The 20,785-nt window shown below is 28.3% G+C and overlaps 1 protein-coding gene across 1 annotated transcript in view; it reads left to right on the forward strand.

Annotated features, from left to right (window-relative positions):
• The first annotated feature begins 306 nt into the window (after window positions 1-306).
• Window positions 307-20,785, forward strand: part of LOC127280429 (SH3 domain-binding glutamic acid-rich protein homolog) — a 34,794-nt gene continuing 14,315 nt past the window's right edge. Inside the window, exon 1 of the mRNA XM_051303395.1 lies at window positions 307-632. Within this exon, the coding sequence (XP_051159352.1) occupies window positions 588-632 (45 nt within the window). The 5' untranslated portion in view covers window positions 307-587. The remainder of the gene's footprint in view (window positions 633-20,785) is intronic.

Consider the following 20,785-nt stretch of genomic DNA (forward strand, 5'->3'; position numbering starts at 1 on the left):
AACTATTTAATGCATTCATAAAAAATGATTTTATTTTTATTGTAAAAAAATTTTTCTATTGTAAAGCTACAGTTCCATGATGTTTTTGAGTTGCGTTTTGTAACTAGGCCATGAGTGTAAAAGAGATGCAGATATATGTTTGCTATGTTTACATTCCTTGTCTAGTGACAAAACGCAAAACGCTACCATGGGTTTGCAGCCCACGTGCACGTTAAACGTATATATATATATTTTTATTCCTATTGTGGACACAGCCTAAAGCGCAACTGCAGTGCCACGACCTCTATGTCATTTGACCGTAATCAAATTTGCTATAGAGCTTATCTTCTACAACGGGAGTGGCAATACTGTGTAGTATGTTATCTTAATTTTGTGAAATACAGTGGTTAATATTTTAAGACGAATTATTGCAAAATTAATTAGGCAAGGCTAAAATATATCTAAAATATTGTGTTTATTATTAGCTATTCAGCATTAAATAACTGCGTTAATTTATTATTTCTCATTGACGGAACCGTTGTTGCTGAGTGCGATTGACTAACACTACTGTTGACCGTATTTGACAACAAACTCATTATCTTCTAAAAATGGTTGTCAAAATTTATGTATCTGGAATCAGTGGCAATAAAGAAGTAAGTAAACATTGTTTTGTGCAAATTTAATTTAGTAATACATTAGTTCTACAGTCATTGTCAATAAGGTCTAGACTTGAGAATAAAAATAAATTCATTTTCACCTGTGCAAGTATTTATCCTACTATATATGGGACGAATAATAAAAGTAGATTATTTAGTCTCTTATAGCGTGAAAAATGCCGGAAATATTTTACAACTTCAGACATTCAAAAAAATCATGAAATCTATATATTATTTTTTAACCTCTATATATAAATACCAAACCCATATAAGTTTTGGAGCTGAATGTAAATTAACCTAAAAGTTGCGTAAATTTTATTTTATAGGTTATGTTATTTCTGTAATATTCAATAAAATTTCTTTCTCAAGAGGAATCTTTGTTTTTCGAATTTAAAATTCTTTTTAACTTTGTTGAAAGATTTTGCTCTTTTAAAAAAGTGTCATTATTCTCAATTTAAAAATTTTTTTTATAGGAGCAGAAAGAAATCAATTCAAATTTTTTTTTAAATACCGATTTTTAAAAAAGTCATACATTTAAATCAAAGTTTCAATTTTTTAAGGTTAAAAAAATGATAGAAAATTGTTAATAAAAAAGGTAAAATATGTAAGATTTTCTAAAAGCATACAACAAAGAATTTCGATTTATTTCAAAATAAGTGAAAATAAATTTTTCAAGGTCGGTATCGCTATTGGAAATTTGTTAACTTAATATAATAGAAGATGTTTAGGTTTGAAATAAGAAATGATAACATTTTTTAGTTGAAAACAATTGATTTGAATGAATTTAAATTTAAAATTAGGTACAATAGTATAGATTCCTTACCAAAAATTTGCAAAACAAAAATAAATAGCAAAAAACAATTAAAAAAATATTGGATTTTAAAAAAAATTGTTTTTGAGTAACTTTTCAAAAGAACAGTAATTTTATAGGTATATAACCAAAAATATGAAAAAAATTGCAAAATAACTCTTTTTAGGGTTAAAATTTTAAAAACATGTTAAGACGGTAAAAGATGTAAGATTTTCTAAAAGCATGTGACAAAGAATTTTGATTTATTTGAAAATAAGTGAAAATAAATTTTTTTTTAATAAAAATATATATTTGTTCGATTTTGACTTTTTCAGAGTAGGTTAACCGATCGCAATGAAACTTTGGTATTTTGTTATATAAAGTAAGACTAATTTTTGACGTAAATTCTACACTGAAAAAAAACTAATAGGTTTTACTACTTTTTAACTACTCTGTGTAGAACAATAGGTCCTCAATTGAATTTAAATGGTTCTATTGACTATATAAAAATAGTTAAACCAATTAAGAATGTAATTGGTAGAATGACATTTTGTGATTGTATTAATTCAATTTAAAAATGTTAAAACAATTCAAGATGTAAGTAGTAGATTTTACTACTTAAAGAGGTTCAATAGGCTTTAATCTTTATGGGACTGACGAGGTACCCGGGTACCTTATGCATTTTCAAATTGGTTTTTTTTCGTAATTTTTAGATTCGTAACGACCTAAGGTTTTTTGACATCTCAAATTTATCCATATAAAGTGTTTTAATATTATTTATAATGTACCTTTTATATTTATTTATTCGGAAATAATAAACAAAGTTTCTTCACCATTAAAAGGCGGACATTTCATGCAGATAAATGTAGAAATTTCTATTAAAAAATTTTGAAAAATTACAATAAACAATTTTTTTAATTTTTATAGTAATGCACATAATTTTTTTTATAAAATATGTTTGAATAGAATTAATTTGGAGGCGCCTTAAAAACTTATAATCATTTGTTTTCAAAATCACACTTGTTCGCAAAACAGTAAACGAAATAATAAATTTTTAGGATTTCATTTTATCATAATCAATAGTTGACAAATTTTTGGCTTAGCATAACCCTCAATGAAAAAAAAATTTAAATGCGAAACTTATTATTACAGTATTTCTTGTTTCTAATTATTATTATTATTCAGCGTAATATTTATTTCTCTCAACTTACAATGCGCGTAATATTTACTTTTATTAAAAGGCAATAATTATACTTTTTGTTTATCAGTAACGGTATTTACTGTTATTTATTGTAAGTTTAAATACTGAGTGGCAAAATATTTACATTACCGAATTGACAATCGATATAAAATTTATTCAACTCGATTTCTCTTTAACTAAAAATTTATAAAGATGAATTAAAAACTGATAAAAGTTGTATTAAATCTAAATGTAAAATAATGCAATGTTCTTTAAATAAAAAAAACAATTTTCAAAATTTTGATTAAGCCTAATTATAATTTAAAAGAATTTTATATTTTAAAAAATGGCGTTTGTTATAAATGACTGGAATATGAAAATACATTTATCCTTATTTATATTTGACGGAAGTGACGTTTCATAAAAGTTTTATTTAATCGAACTTATAAATGACATAATAATTACTTATAAAAATTGCAAGTTGTCCTAAGAAACTTCCGGAATTCCAGAGATGGGAAGTTACGACGATAAAAAATTTCTGTTAGTTCATTAGGAATTTTTTTATCGTCGTAATTTCCCATCTCTGGAATTCCGGAAGTTTCCTAGGACAACTTGCAATTTTGATAAGTAATTATTATGTCATTTATAGGTTCGATTAAATAAAACTTTTATGAAACGTCACTTCCGTCAAATATAAATAAGGATAAATGTATTTTCATATTTAAGTCATTTATAACAAACGCCATTTTTTAAAATATAAAATTCTTTTAAATTATAATTAGGCTTAATCAAAATTTTGAAAATTGTTTTTTTTTATTTAAAGAACATTGCATCATTTTACATTTAGATTTAATACAACTTTTATCAGTTTTTAATTCATCTTTATAAATTTTTAGTTAAAGAGAAATCGAGTTGAATAAATTTTATATCGATTGTCAATTCGGTAATGTAAATATTTTGCCACTCAGTATTTAAACTTACAATAAATAACAGTAAATACCGTTTCTGATAAACAAAAAGTATAATTATTGCCTTTTAATAAAAGTAAATATTACGCGCATTGTAAGTTGAGAGAAATAAATATTACTTTTCAATGAAAGATCAATGAAATTGTGAATATATAAAAAATACTTAATACGTAATGGACAGTTTTTTAATAATCAACTAATAAAGATAATTTTTTATTAGCAAAAAGAAAATCCTATTTTAAGATGAGTCTTAAAATCAGCGCTAGTAGTTGTAATGGAAATTGCATTGCGTAAATATCCAAATTCAGCAAAGCTGCCTTAAAAAGGTGCATCTTAAGGGGGAAGCCTACTTTATAGAAAGTCAAAAAATATGTAAATTTCAGGAATTTGTTTCTCAAATGCATTGAAATAAATTAATACGAGTTTTTGTGGATGTTTTCTCATATATTTAAACCTTCGAAATATAATTTTTTTATTGAAAAAAAATAAAATTTAATAATAAAATAAACGTCATATATTCGCTGCTGAAATTTTCCCATTGCGTCTAATCTAGGGTCCACAATTCTGATCTAAAATAAAAAATCGTACAAGTGCGAGTTACACTCGCATTAAAACCGAGGGTTCCGTACCGTTAAACCATAAATTTGAGGGGGTTAAAGTGTAAAGGCCTATAGAAAAATTCCAATTTTGCTTAATTTTTCCTGTAATGTGAGCATGAAAACACATAGATAGACACATAGATAAAAAATTATCAGTTTTTCCTTGAAAACGCTATGATAATAAACTCCAATCGTGCTCACTATACTTTTTTTGTAATCTACACGTAAAAATACTTCAAAATGTATAAATTTGAAGCCCTTTAGATAAAATTTTCTTCGTTTTATGAGAAAAATTCATGATTTTTATCGAAAATTATCAGTTTTTATTTGAAAACGCTATGATAATCAACTCCAATCGTTCTCGCTATATTTTTTTTGAAAACTACACGTAAAAATACGTAAAAATGTATAAATTTGAATACCTTAAGATAAAATTTTCTTCCTTTTTTATTCAAAAAATCTATAATTTGTTCTAAAAATATGAGTTTTCCTTAAAAACAATATGAAAATCAACTCCAATTGTGCTCGCTATATTTTTCCTGTAATCTACACGCAAAAATACGCATGTATACCAAATGTGAACTGTCTTGGTCAAATATTGTGTGCGCTAGGGAGAATAATAAAATCTTATATAGGATCTTACATAAATTCATATATTAAAATCCACATAAAATCCTATGTGTCATGTAAGAAACTATAAAGAATCTTATGAAAAATCATATAGGAAATTGAAACATGATTTGAAGTGGGATTCGATGTAAATTTTTATAAACGTATTCTTAAGTAATAAATTATGTAAATTCCAATGTGAATCTGGCGGCGTAAGAGTGGAACTATGATGATCTACATCTATATTGGAATTTCCCATATAATTTCCTATATAATTTCCTACATAATTTCTCATATAATTTCCGACTTGGTATCTTAGATGGACAAATAAAACAGTGAAATCCACACATGACATCCCACATAAATTCCTATATGATTAATTCTTACATGAGATTCCTCAGTCCCATAAAGGTTAAGAACATTTTTTTGGTACAATTAATAAATATTTTGCAATTGAAACTAGTACTTTAAGTAGTAAACATTACTACTGAAAGTGGTTCAATAGGCTTTAAGAACATTTTTTCGTAGAATTAATAAATCTTTTGCAATTAAAACTACTACTTTAAGTAGTAGATTTTACTACTTAAAATAGGAAAATAAAATTTGTTGTTTTTCCATATGTTCAAGGTTTCGATTGTATTTTAAGAAGAATTTTTTCTAAAAACTCAAAATACAATTATTTTTTTCAATAAACCATACTTTAAAAAATATATTAAAATATAACTTCAAAGACATACTTACAGTTTTTGATCACATTAATTGTATTTATAAAATCCCATGTAAAAATTGCTCTAAGAGTTATATTGGAGAAACCCGTAGACATTTATCAGAAAGAATTAATGAACATAAAAGAGATATTTCTCATAAATCAAAAAACACAGGTCTATCGTCTCACACTTGCAACAGAAGAAAATAATTATAAAAGAAATTTTTTAGAAATGATACACATCCAAAGTAATAAATTAAACCATGTAAATTTTAATACAGACACACGAAATTCTGAACAAAAAAGTTCTGTGGTAAAATCCAAAAAAATGGACAGTTTTCGAGCTACATTGGCTCAAACAAGGCAAATACTAAACTTACGTGTATTACATTGATATTAATGTTTAGTTGTAATAAATCAGTCAAAAATAGTTATAACATGTTTTATATATATATATAAACAGATAAATGGATGAATAGAAGTATTGATGGATAGATTGGTAAATGGCTAAATAGATGGACTGATAGGTGGATAAACAGATGGGTGCATACATTTCCAGAAGGATTAAAGACATATAGATGGATGTATGGATATCTATCTGTGCAGCTATCTGTCAGGGTATAAGGAAGGATTTATAGAAAAATGGATTGCCTGATAGATCGATAGATGGAAAGATGTATGAATAGATAGATGAGTGGATAGATGTATAGGTAGATAGTCGAAAATATAAATCGATATTACGTTGGATGCCTAATTGAAGGAGTATTTGAATGGATAAGTGGAGTTAACCGGCCAACAAAGGCGAGATCGCAGTAGGATCCTGACAGTTGGGGCAAGATTATTTGAGATAGTTAATTATAAAGGATTAAAAAATGATTCGGCCAATGAAGGCGAGGTCACATAATGATCCAGATAGTTAAGAGAATATCAGACGAGACAGTGATATTATCAAATGATCTAGATGTGAATATTCAATAAAGGCAAGATCACTTAATGATCCAGACAGTTATAGCAAGATCATTATGATCAATTGATTGCACAGTTTTTTAGTGATAGATCTATTTGCTCTTATTCATAATTTGATCTGTGCGATTAATGAGCTTTTCATCTCATCTTAGATCATTTCTTGGCAGTGGTCGGTTTGCTGCGTCTTGCACAGATTCAAGAAGTCTTGTTGAGGGATACTGAATGTTCTCCTGATGTCTCGCATAACCTAGGTACCATAAGACGCTGCTTATATGCGCACAAGTACCTAGTGTGCGAGCACCTGCCTTACATGTACAGTAATGCCCTTGAATTGGTGAAGGTATGGTCGACGGTTCTCCATTTATTTCATCATCTTTCTCGTTGTCTCCATTAGGTAAGTACGCAATCCAAAGTTGGTACTTCACTGCGTTGTGGAACCTGGAGAAAACTCCGACTCTTAATAGTCCTGGATGTGGCAGCAGGTTTTGATCGCGTAGCATCTCAATATGCAATTCTTCATCGTTGTCTCGTTCGAATGTATCCTGAATGTATGTATTTATCTGATAAATCCCAACAGTTAAGTTTTTTAGGTAATCAACGTCTAAAATTGGGAAATCTATTAACTTCACCTCATTGATGAGTATCCTTCGTTGAGCATTTCTCCTTTCCAGATTATCATTTTTTCAACTAGAGCTTGTAAAATATTTGGCTCTTTTGATTTTTGAATCATTTCGTTTGCTCTTTCGACAGAAGCTCCTTCCATGTGAATAGGGGGATGGTATCGATTTATTATAGCACCAGCTATCTTACAAAAATCGCTAAGGTGGGGAACGTGATGCATTTGCACCTTGTGTTCTAAGAATTTGAAGAATAACTTCAAATGACCGTTACGAGCTTCAACTACCCACCTTTGCTTGGTCACAAGACGAGATTCATTAGCATCCTCTGTGCTGAGTTGCTGTTCACGAGGTGGAAGAAGTGCTGGCATTTTCAATTCTATACCCAATTGCGTCAAAAGTCCTGTAGCATCCCTATAACCCCTATCAACAATAAGAATATCATCGTCCTGGAACCACCTTATCATCCTTTCAAAATCTATAAGGAATTCATTCCGTAGTAACGCAGCATCATTATTATAATAATCAGAGAAGTACGGTCCTTGGATATCTAGTATATATCCATCAGGTGCAACTATCATTACTGGTTTTACTAAGTACTGACCTTTATGCAAGCAGTAAGACTGTCGAAGGGCCCTAAAGTTACTACTCTTTTGAATGTAAATGTACGTACCATCAATGCACGCAATCACACGAAGAGTTTGCGGTTCTGGGTTATATAACACATTAGAGAATTCTGTAACATGATTGTTTATATAATCTTCTCTTGTTATAGCGTCGAACCCTATATTCTGTGGGACAAAACGGAGCATTAAAGATTGTCGAACAGTAGCGACAACTATACTGGTTGCCTGCCTACTGAAATATTTAAACATAACTGTTAGGAATTCATCAGATAAACCTTGCCGAAGTTTACATAAAAACATCAAAAGATCTTTTTTATCCAAGTATCTGTTACCATTAGTGCAAGGTACTTTTTCACAAAACGTGAAGAGTTCTCGAAACTGTTCTTTGTTCATTGAACATAAACATTCCAATTCACGATCCGGAAAACTATTCTCATCGATGATTCTTGTTGAGTTTAAAGCCTCGTTACGAAGTCCTTGTAAAAAAGCTAAAAGGTACTGACTTCTGATTACGTAGGGTCTATTAATGAAACGTAAACCTTCTTTAAGTGGCTCCAGAATCAAACCTTTATCACTTAAATGATGCTAACAGGACTTGACATTTTCTGGAATGAAAATATTATGTGAAATAAAAACATTTACTTTGCACTCCATTGATAAACATATCAAATGATCCACTGCATTGCATACAAGGCAAGTGCTATTTCGTGTTTGTGTTAAGACGTTCAGTCTCAGGCAGCTAGGATCTTGCTCCATGGCAACAATTTCGTTATTAATCGATTGATTACAGTTTGTGCATATTTTTGTTAATTGAGTCACCGCTAATACCGGTCTTTGAAAACCATCTCGTCTAAAAATGGCAATTTCTCTGTTTGCAGCATTATCATCTCCGTCGATCCTAGTCATAAGACGAGGTATGAATTGTCTGTCGCAAACGGAACATTGTAAAACGTTCCTAAATGCCATTGCGATAGACTATTAACAAAATAATATGTATTGAAAGTATAAAATCAAAAAGAGTTTTAGTCAAAAGAAAGATTTTTTGATAATGTTTAAAAAATATAGAAACTGAAACGAAAAGAAAACAAGATTTCAACGAATAAAATCTAAAAGAAGAATCTGATATACAAAAAATAATATTCAACTTTTTAGAAATGTTGAGGTACAGCTGCTACTAAGAAATATACAGAGGCGTTATACGCTTATGTAATAAGAGTAATATTATTAAAAATTGAAATCATTTTGCAAAATCCTGTATTATAATTCAAAATAAATAATAATTAACGCGAATTACTCAACTACTTAGGGGCCATTCATTAATTACGTAAGGACGATTTTGGCTAATTTTGACCCCCCTACCCTCATGTAAGGATACATAAGATTTTTCAGACCCCCCTTCCTCTTCTTACGTAAGTTTTTAACAATATTAATGTAATTAAAAAATTAATTACAACAATACAAATGGAAAATACTTGTCAAAATCTTACGTAAGATTAGCTTCTACCCTCCACCCGCCCACGTAAGACCATGTAGAGATTTTCTAAACCCCCCTCCCCCTAAGGACCCTTACGTAATTAATGAATGGCCCCTTACCTTATTGATTTACTCTTATGAGTTTCGCGAGAACCCATGCCTCACCGGTTCCAAATAAAGGCGAAATCGTAGAGTCCTTGCCAGCGCTAATCAACTCTCAGTTATTTATAAGGTTTAATATTATGGATGGATAGATAGTAACCAAAGATTAATTACTTCAGTGTCAATCCATCCATTCATCCATCCATCCATCCATCCATCTATATATCTTCAATCCTTCTGGAAATGTATGCACCTATCTGTTTAGTTTATACTCCATCTATTTAGCCATTTACCAATCTATCCATCTATACTTCCATCCATACATTTATCTGTTTATGTATATGTATATTATATGTTTATATGTTTATGTATATTAATAAAAAGTAATATATATATTATATGTTTATGTATATTATGACCGATTTATTTCAATTAAACAATAATATCAATGTAATACACGTAAGTTTAGTATTTGCCATGTTCGAGCCAATGTAGCTCGAAAACTGTCCATTTTTTTGGATTTTACCAGAGAACTTTTTTGTTCAGAATAGAAAAATCTACATTTGTGCTAATTTTCAAAAAAATCGACTGGGATCTTTTTTCAATGCATTTTGTGCGTGGTCCTTTGAATTTTTCAAATTTTTGATTTTTAAATTAAATAAATTAATCAAATTAATAGATTAAAATAATGTGATCGAACACGTGGTAAGTCCTTCATTCTTTTAATTTTAATAATTTAACATTCTAATTTAATAAATAACAATCGAAATCTTTTTATTTATTACAGATTTTGTTTTACTTACGTGTTTGTCTTAGATGTTTGTTATACTTATACTTATTTTAAAAGTGCATTGACTTACCTGATGAGGGCTAAATAGCCGATACATGTAGTAACAACGTTATGTCAACCAATAAATAAACATCTTAACTGTAAAAGGCCTCTAAACATTATTAACAAAATTATTTATTATTTATAATTGTTTATTATCAGTAGAATTGACTTTTTCATCCTCTCTCCTATACTGACGCTTATTTTATGCCCTAACGCTTATGTACCTAACAGAGAAAATTTCTAACCGACGGGAATTGAACCCTCGACCCTAACGCTCGAAATCCGATACTTTTACCGACAAACCACGCACTCTCTTAATTTGAATCAGTGAAATTGCCAGTGAAATTCCACTGATTCAATTAGCTAGAAGTCGGTCACTGAGGATCAGTGGAATTTCACTGATTCTCTCAGTAGAAAATATTGTACTGATTTAATCAGTGAGACACATAGGTCACTGATTTAAACAGTGGAAAATAAGTAACTGATTTGATCAGTGAATATTTAGAACTTGAAAATTTTCATTAATAAGAATTTTTTATATAATAAATTATATTTTTATTTTCGAATAAATATTACAATTAACATAAAATATAATATTTTATAACACTTTTTATCCTTTTTTTACAAAAATATTGTAATATATTCTTGAACATTGCGTATAGAATTTAGTTAATCAATTCACATAAATATAATATTTTATTACTCTATTTATCCTTTTTGTATCAAATAGTGTAATATATATTCTTGAACATTGAACTTACAATTTAATTAATTTCTGAAAGTGAAGAATGTCTTTTTATACATTTTCTGACTTAAATTTTCACGCTGTGGATACATTTAAAAATAATTAAATAAACACTAATAATAAACTTAATAAACAAACACAAATTTTAAGCTGCAATAAAGTTGTTTTCTAATTTTTAACAACAGCATCAAAATTCTATTAAGCGTATAAAATAGAACGGTTCTGTAATTTATATTTTAAGCGTAAAAATTGTATGAATCTAACAAAATGAAATAATGTAATAATTTTAATAAATGTTTAATTATCACTGTCATCACCATCGTCACTGGAATGAGGATTCAATTGAATGTTGTTTAATGTAGTAAACAACGATCTCTCTGAGCTTTTTGCTGCTGCCCTATTTGTTTTATAAAAATAATTTTCCAAAAAGTCGTAAAAGAAAACTAAGGATGCTGCAAAATGTACGTTCGTAACGTAGTGTAGTTTGAAAAGTAAGTCAAATGCTATTATTGGTGATGCTTTATTACCGATGTCAATTAATAGACCATCGCATACAATAAAATACTTTTGTACTATTTGCCCTGAGTGACAAACAATGAATGGTTGTATTGCACCTTTAGCCATATTGCAAGCATCAGTAATGCAAGTTGAAATGCTTGATCCCTTCTGTTCAAATTTAAAATTATGATAAAATCATTATTACAATCATATAATTTACCAATAATTATTTTTAATAGTAAATAACATGCGAAAAAACTAAGGCTTCTAATATAATTCAAGGACATACCTGAAACACTAAAAAACAATGTAAATGGGTTAATTTCGGGTACACTTTTCTCAAAAACTACTTTCTCAATAGTTTGTCCTTGTTTCATTATAGATTACAAATATTGTCAAGCATACAAATAAGAAGTTGCAAGATATTAGCTTCTTTACAAACTTTCGTATAAATAAAAACAAAATGTAAAAAATGAACATTTGACTTAAGTATCTTTTTATTCAAGTCAAAGATATGTCAAACTTCTTACTTGAATAATTCACTGCACATATTTGTAATCGAATGAAACCAGGGTGAATACCATCAAAAAAATACTTTTTGAGAATAGTACCAAAAAATTGCCTTTTTTTAAATTATTTTTTTGAGACGGAGGCTACTGAAAGGTGCGATTTGTCAGAGGTTGTAAGATTGCTTAAAATTATCTACTTTAACAATTTATTACTGAAAAACGTAAAGCACCTTGATTTTCTGACATACTGAAAACTGATACACGAAGAAAACTCAAATCTTCCAAAACAAATAGATTTCAGAATCTTTGCTTCCTAATAATTTGCAAAGCATTCATAACTCTTCTTCAGAAAAAGTATCAAGTTATCTGATAAAAAATTTCCAAATTAAAAATTTTAAAACAATCTTTTGACTCGCTGATAAGTTGTTGCACCTTTCAACGTCCTTAAAAACATATGGAATTTCAATATAGAATTCGAATTTCACAGTTCATAAAAGAAATGATTTTCTGAGTATTTCGTAAAATATAGGTTAGAATTCTGATACCACCTATTTTGAGATGAATTAAAACACGTTTTCAAACGTAAAAACATATGAAAGTTAAATTTTTTTCATATTTTCCAACATCTGATAAAAATTTTTGTTAAAAAAGGTCAAAAATAACGTGACATATTTAAATTCCAATAGTTTATTAAAACATTAAAAGCTTTAACCTCTGTATGTAATATTTGTGGGTTACGATCGTAAAACCCGTTATAATTGTTTAACAATGAAAATCGTTGGCCCCAGAATATAAAAATTAAAAGATGTCAAATTTTGGTTTTTTCCCTGGGCACTTGAAAAACAAAATTAACAACATTTAATTTTTAGACCCAGGCCAACGATTTTCACCGTTCAAAAATTATATCGGTTTGTATGATCGGAACTCTTAGTTGAATTAAATAAATTAAAATAATTTTTAAAAATACTTCTTACCGGCAAAATACGCATTAAATCACAATTTGGAAATTTATTGATAGTAGACTCATCATTGGCATCTTCATGGTTTCCATTTTGTGATTTTTTCCCATTTGTGCGTTTTTTTCTTACTTCCTGTAGGCTCTTCGCTACTACGTTTTCTCGCATTGAAATTTGTCGCGGGTAGCAACGCTTGAAGAATGACTAAAGCCTTTACGTTATCTAAAACAGTAATATTTCTTAATAGAACTTATGCGAAAAATGAATTGATTGATTTATAAACATATTCCCAAATAAAGAGCTTACCGTCCTTAATGATTAATGCTTTTTTATAAATGTCTAGTCTTTTTTTCTGGCAGTATTTTAATATTCGAGGAGTTGCGCATGTTTGAAAACGCCCCAACAAATTTTTACTAGCTGATGCTATTTATCCGCTAAACATCATTTGATATTCTTCATTGATCAAGTTGCAAAAGTAATATATATTACATAAGACAAAATGTAATAAAATTTTATTTTTTAAATTAATATAGATAATTTGATCGATCTTCTTCAAAATTAAAAATAGATGGCAATAGAATATTATTATCTCAAAATTTTATAAAATTTTATAGACTTTTAAAATTAACAAAAATCTTATTTATAATAATTAATAATTAATTTTTATTCATACAAAATAAATTGTATTTACATTTTTAATATTAAGTTTTGAATGATTCTTATTTTTGTAATATGATTGTCGAAACATATTAATTGTTAACTTTTAATTTTTTTTACTGTACCAATTCTAAGACATAGCTTACACTTGAATGGTTGATTACTAGTTGATGAAAGTTTGTTTTCTTTTTCATCTTTAGTAACATTAATATTTTTTATTTTTCTTTTAAATGTTGGCAAACTGTTATCTTCTTCATCTTCTGTATTTTTATTTCCTTTTGTGTAGCATTTTATATGAATCCATCTAGTGCAAACAATACACGTTTTAACCATACTCTTTGAATTATTTTTACCAAAGAAGTACAGACACCGTTCTGATATGTCATTTGACTTTATTATTAAAATTTCTGCAACTTGTTTTCTAAATGTCTCTGGATTAAATTTTTTGTCAAATGGTATGTTGTGTGCTATACAGTATATGTAATACATTATATATATTGCACAGTTACTTGAGTCAAAAACTGCTTGAAATGGTCTGTCGTGTTCAAATTTTTCTACAAACTTAATATTTTTTAAAAAACTTAAACTGCTATCACTGGAACAAGAATTTATATATTTTTCAAATGCTTCTATGGCTCTACCTTTATCAATTGAATTTTCATAGGGGTCAAATAATCTATATGTATGATCAACTGTGTCTATAAGTAACATATTGCAATATCCTTCAAACATGTATGGTATTAATAAAAATTTTTTTATCGTTTTCTTGATATTGTAAATTTCTGATCCTGGATTTTTCCTTATTTTCGCAAAACTGCCAATTGATTTGTTTGAAATATCTGTTGGCATATACGTTATGTTATTATTTGTCCATGAATTCATGTGTGTTGATGTAAAACAGTCAACAATTATAGAATCTATCCATTGTACTTTGTCAACAATTGGTGAAAATTGTTTTGCTGCCATTTGAAATTCTTTCATCACAAATGTAATGTCTTTATTAGGTTCACATATTCCAATTTTTATGTTCTCTGATGATGATGTTATATAATGCCATACACTGTTTACAAGACCATTTGGTAATATGTCTGATCTTTGTGTTTTATTAACTTTCATTTCAACAGAATCTTCAATTGGCATTGATTTATTTTCTTTGTTTATTTCTACTTTTTGTTTTTTTTCATTTATTATATTTCTGTTAATTATTTTTGTCATAGTATTTTTTTAGGTATTCGTGCATTAGAACCTTTTATATTCATTTTTGCTGGTAAACGTACACTATTGTTATTAATTTGATTTGATTTAAATTTATTTTTTGTCAATTTATTAACATTTCTTTTATTTATTATTTTAGAATTTCTTTTTTGAATTATTTTTTTACCAATATTTACAAGTTCCCTTCCTTGAAACAAAGTATATTTTTGTTTTTTTTCAGTTTGTTTGTCTATTTCTTTTCTACTTCTACCTCATTTTTCAATTTCAAATGGATTAGAAGCTGCTTCTGGGTTAAGAGGTCTTTTTTGTATTGCTAATGAGTTTTTACATTGTTTGTTTAATCATTGTTCAACTATCAATTCATTATTATTTTTTACTACTGCTCTTACAATTTCCCCAATAGAATTGCCATCTGGTAATGGTAAAATTGTGTGTTTATAAGTATTGACATACTACTCTGTGTAAGCATTACTTATACGCGAAATGTTACTGTCTACAAATGGTAACATTAAAGCTCCAAATAGAGGTGCAAATGCTAAAAAAGTTTTTACAACACAGCGACCAAATTCAATTACGTAATATTTATTTGTTATCTCTTCCGTTTTGTCATCAAAATAATTATTTTCTTTGTACATTAAGATTTTCCAAAAGTGTTCATAGAAAGGTCTTTTTTCGCAAATTGAAGTTGAATTTTTATGAAAGTCATAAAAATGTTCATTTAATTCATCTAATTCTTCATCATCTAATGAATTTTCCATCATTTCTTGTATTTCTTTTTTATTTTTATTTTTAAGTCCACTTAAATATAATATAGCAGTATTAGCTTTCTGAGCATTTTTTTCAAGGGTGACATTCAATATTTCTTCAAATGTTAAATTTAAAGTTCTACACAAGATTAATAATTGCGCAAAACATTGTAATAAAAACGTTGTTTTTGATGCATCTAAGTTTAAATCTTTTGATGGTTAAGATTTTTTTCTTGTTATAATATTATAAGTTCCTTCTAAATATTGAGGCACAGACATACCATTGTTCCATTCACATAAAAAGCTATTCATAAATACCCAACTCCAATCTAAAACAACTCCTTTAAAAGGTGGCCAATAATTTAAAACTTTATGTACAAAATTTTTATATAATTTTAATGTTATTTCAACAGATGGAATATCATGTTTATATGAAAATGCTTCCATCAAAGGAAGAATTAATTCTCGTCCTCTCCATAAGAGAACGTAATACATTATTAGTTTCTTTTCGATATGCTTTATTTTTCTACACATTGCTTTGGTTGAATCGAAGTGGACAATTTTTCCATCTCCATCAATAAAAGCATTTTACTGATCTTTCGTCCAAACTAAATTTTTTAAAGGAAGTTTATTGTAAATAATTGTATTGCCGGATTTTTTAGTTTATAAAATAAAAAAACTATAAAATTTTAAAACGCAGGTACAGTTAATTTTGTTTATTGAAAATCCATGTATTACATCTCTAACGCTACTAAAATCAATTTTGTCATTTTTGGCTATTTCTTTTATAACAACAAGTACATTTCCTTATTCATATTTGTACTTTGATTTATTGCAATTTGTATTAGAATCATCACTTTCATTATTTTTTGCAAGTTTATTATTATTATTTTTTTTTACTTTCTTTTTTGGATTGTCACTTTCAAAATCACTATCAGTGCTTTCACTTAAAGTATTATCTGTCACATTATTGCTACTATTACAATCACTACTAGATTCTATATCAGCAAATTGTTGTTCAATATTATTGTTTTTTAATTTTCTAGTTGTAATGAGATTACTATCTTCGTTATAAATATTTTTAATATTTTCGCATTTTTTTTATTGAAATTCTTTTCGACATTTTCTTCATTAAAAGTATTACATATTTCTGTATGCTTTAAATGTACTTTAAATGTACTTCTTGGCAATTTTGCTTCTTTTAAAGTATTCCTTCTCCTTCAATTTTTCGATTTCGGTTCTCCAATCTTCCATTTCTTTATCACTGCTAACAGTTTCCTAAAATAAAACAAATGTATTATTTATTTTTAAAAAAATGTCTTATAAAAGGAAAAAATAATTATGTTTAAATAATACATACGAAGACATTGTTTTATTCAACAGCGCTAACAAATGAGGACCTAAAAAAATTAATCGGTCAATTTTTTTATAAAGAAAAAAACAATAAATAGGTTAAAAAATACATTGGTTTGCAACGTCTACACTGCGAAAAATGTTTAATCAGAGCAACCAAAATATGGTTGGGCCAACAAAACAGTTTTGTTGGTATTTAAGCAACCAAACTATTTGGTTAAGTCAACCAAAAAATTTGGTTGAGTGTTTTTTGATGGCATAACAAAAATGTTTGATTAGCTCAACCAGATTTTTTTTGTTAGGTCAACAAAAATATTTGGTTGATCAAACAAACTGTTTTTTTTGTAAAATTAAAAATTTTATTCTACTTATTTCTTTTTTTTTATTTATTTCATTATTTATTTATTATCAATTTAACATTAAATTTATATTTATCCAAATGAAATATTTGTGGACTTTGAAAAATCTCATCTCCGCCAGGCATCGAACCTCTGTTTTGAAACTGAAGGTTGAAACTGAAACTCTGGCCACTGGACTGGAATCAAATTATTTAGTTGTCGCAACCAAATTTCGGTTAGGACAGCAAACGATCATCTGGTTTTTTAGACCAAACTATTTTGTCGTGTTAACCAAATTATATTGTTGCCGTAACCAAATTTTGGTTGGAATTTAAAAATGTTCAACCAAATAATTTTGTTGGCCTAACGAAATGTTTGGTTCAGATAACTCTACGACTTTGTTTCAGTCAACCAAAATTTGGTTACAAGAACCAAAATTGCCTAACCAAACAATTTTGTTGCAAACACTAATTTTTTCTCAGTGTATGATCACCGATTGAAAAAAATATATTTTTCACTCAAAAAATAATAACTAATTTTTGGCCTACTTTTTTTCAAAAAATTATTAATCAAGAAACGTTGCAAAAAATTTGTTTGCATAAATAAACAAATAATTTGCATAGAAAAATATTTTCCCTTCTCAATCGTTGATCATACACGTTGTGAACTTCACCGACGTAAAAAAATAATTATTGAATAGAATATTAAAATCATTTTACTAAAAAATATAAGTTAAAACTAACGATTACCTTTATTGCGACTGTAATCGCTCTCGTACAATTTTAAAAATAAAAATTCAATAATAAAGTATTAATTTAAATAAAATTAAAAAAAAGATCGAATGTAAATAATTTATTATTAAATAGGCAAATAATCGAATGTTTCTTTTAACAGAATCTAAATCAATTTCGTCTAACAGATAAAATGGGAAATTTATTTTTTTAATTATATTTTTTATAACGAATAAAACAATAAATGGAATTAAAAAAGTATTAAATGAATAGAATTTTAAAATGTATAAAACACTGATTAAAAACAGAAAATCCCCAAAAATGAAAATAATTAATTGACACGTGCACGTGGCCTGAAAATGGAAAATCATTTAACTTAAAAATTTAATTATTAATAAAAAATATTTACAAATTATGCTTTAAAGGTGAAATTCGTTGTTAAATCCTTTGTAAAAACCGTCGATTACGATATTAATATTAGATTATGCGTGGATGGTTTTTGAGTGTTTTGTATGGCTTTGTACTAATGACTGTACTATTGGGATCTGAAATACTGCGATACGCCATCTGGTGACGACCTCGTTGTGTCAGCCATTTTTCGTTTCATCCTTTTTAAAATATATGTAGAAGAAAGAGATAAAAAATCAAGATGGCTGACGCAACGAGGTCAGTTTCCCCATAATTCCCTATGATTTCAGATCCCAATAGACTGGCTAGATCGTGCTTTCGTAGAGGAAATACTCCCTCCTTTAATTCTATCCATGCGCGTTAGTAAGGGCTCAGAAATACAAATAAGAATGTTTTTCAAATAGCGTCATTTTCGCTTAGGGCGCTCGCACACCTCCGGCTGCCTTCACAGGTAGCCTCCCACCACGGAGAAATCGAACAAGAGTAAGAGAGACAGAAAATTCAAATTTAAATCTACTGACTGTGATTGGCTGCACAGGCAGCCAGAGGTGTGAGTGCGCCCTTAGGCTGCTCGCACAAGAAAAGACGGAGCAGTGTACAGGATGTGTTTCAAATAAGATAGAAAAAGACAGGAATATCGCTCTTTCCTTTTCTTACTCATTTGAAACACATCCTGTACACTGCTCCGTCTTTTCTTGTGCGAACGCCCTTATTGGGCTCTTCAGTCATTTTGGACAAGCGCTCTTAGGGCGGCGGGAATTTTAATTTTCAATAAACAAATAAATCAATTTTTTGTAATATTATTTCAATGATAATGTATACTATTTTAGTTGTGAATTTTAATAATGATATTTTCAGAAAATAATTCTTTAACCTTATCTTTTATTGATTAAAATAATAAAATTGATTTTTGTGAAATTATAATATTTTTTGTATTTCTTATAAAATTTATTAGATCTAATTTTTGAGTACGCTTATTTTAATTTTTTACAATTTATAATAGAATAAAATTTTTTCGTATCTAATTGTTATTTATTAAGATGCTAAAATTGGAAATAAAAATTTAACAAAATGTAATATTAAAAAAACGAATCTAAATTTCATACACTGAGAAAAAAAATTTATTGTTTGCAACAAAATTGTTTGGTTAGGTAATTTTGGTTCTTGTAACCAAATTTTGGTTGGCAGAAACAAAGTCGTAGAGTTATCTCAACCAAACATTTGGTTAGGCCAACAAAATTATTTGGTTGAATATTTTTAAATTTCAACCAAAATTTGGTTGTGACAACCAAATAATTTGATTCGCTCTCAGCTCATAGCTTAAGAGAACAGTTAGTTTAAATCTCTCATAAGGATGGGTAGTCCAGTGGTCAGAGCTCCTGATCTTCAGTTTTAAAACAGGTTCGATCCCAGGCGGAGATGAGATTTTTCAAAGTTCACAAACATTTTAATTGGATTAATATAAGTTCAATGTGATAAGAAATAAATAATGAAATATATAAAGAAGATAAAAAGAAGAGAAATAAGGTAGAATAACATTTTTAATTTTACAAAAAAAACTGTTTGTTTGATCAACCAAACATTTTTGTTAACCTAACAAAAAAAAATTTGGTTGAGCTAACCAAACATTTTTGTTATGCCAACAAAAAACACTCAACCAAATTTTTTGGTTGACCCAAAAAAATAGTTTGGTTGCTTAAATACCAACAAAATTTTTTTGTTGGCCCAACCAAATTTTGGTTGCTCTGACTAAACATTTTTCTCAGTGTAAAAAGTTTATTATCTCAAATTTTCATAAAATAAATTTGATTACGTATCACGCGTGAACGGTTCGATTGATTTACCTGAATCTTGGAAAAATTTTAGTAGTTTGTCCCGAAATTCCCGTCAAAAGAGGCCCAAGAGTCGCAAAATTCCCGTCGAAAGATTCCCGAGAGTCCCGAAATTCCCGTCGAAAGATTCCCAAGAGTTCCGAAATGAAGGTGACAGGTGAGTGGAGTCGCTCCAAAAAAAACGTCCTGCTCCTAAGAAATCTGGGAAGAAAATGAAAATTTGACAGGTTGTGCAGGAGAAGGGGAAGGGGGAAGTGGAAAACACATGCAGTCAGACTGAACAGAGGGGTACAGTACGGCCGGTAGTGGGGGAACATACGCGGACGAAAATTTGCCGCTGAGCAGGTACACGGGGATGAGTTGGCGGCGAATCGTGAATCGCCCGTTTCTACTACTACTAATTTAGATCAATAAAATTTCCGATCATTTCCCGGTTTATTTTCTCTTGTCAAATTAAAATTTTCTTCCTTTCGAGCATGAATAAATATAAAAATATCAACAAAAATTGACTATATTCTTTTATTATACATCTGTCAATTCAGAAGTTTTTTTAATCTCAATGCAGAGTAAGCTAACGAATTTAAATAAAACTTAATGGTATGATACCAGAAGGCCAAAAATAGCCATTTTTTAAGAATTTTTTTTCAAAAAAGGTGTTAATTTATTAGAATAAAATTTTCTCCATCGGATTAAA

The sequence above is a fragment of the Leptopilina boulardi genome, unplaced genomic scaffold, assembly GCF_019393585.1.
Source record: "Leptopilina boulardi isolate dan_hultmark-lab unplaced genomic scaffold, ZJU_Lbou_2.1 LbouV2_244, whole genome shotgun sequence".
NCBI lineage: Eukaryota > Metazoa > Arthropoda > Insecta > Hymenoptera > Figitidae > Leptopilina > Leptopilina boulardi.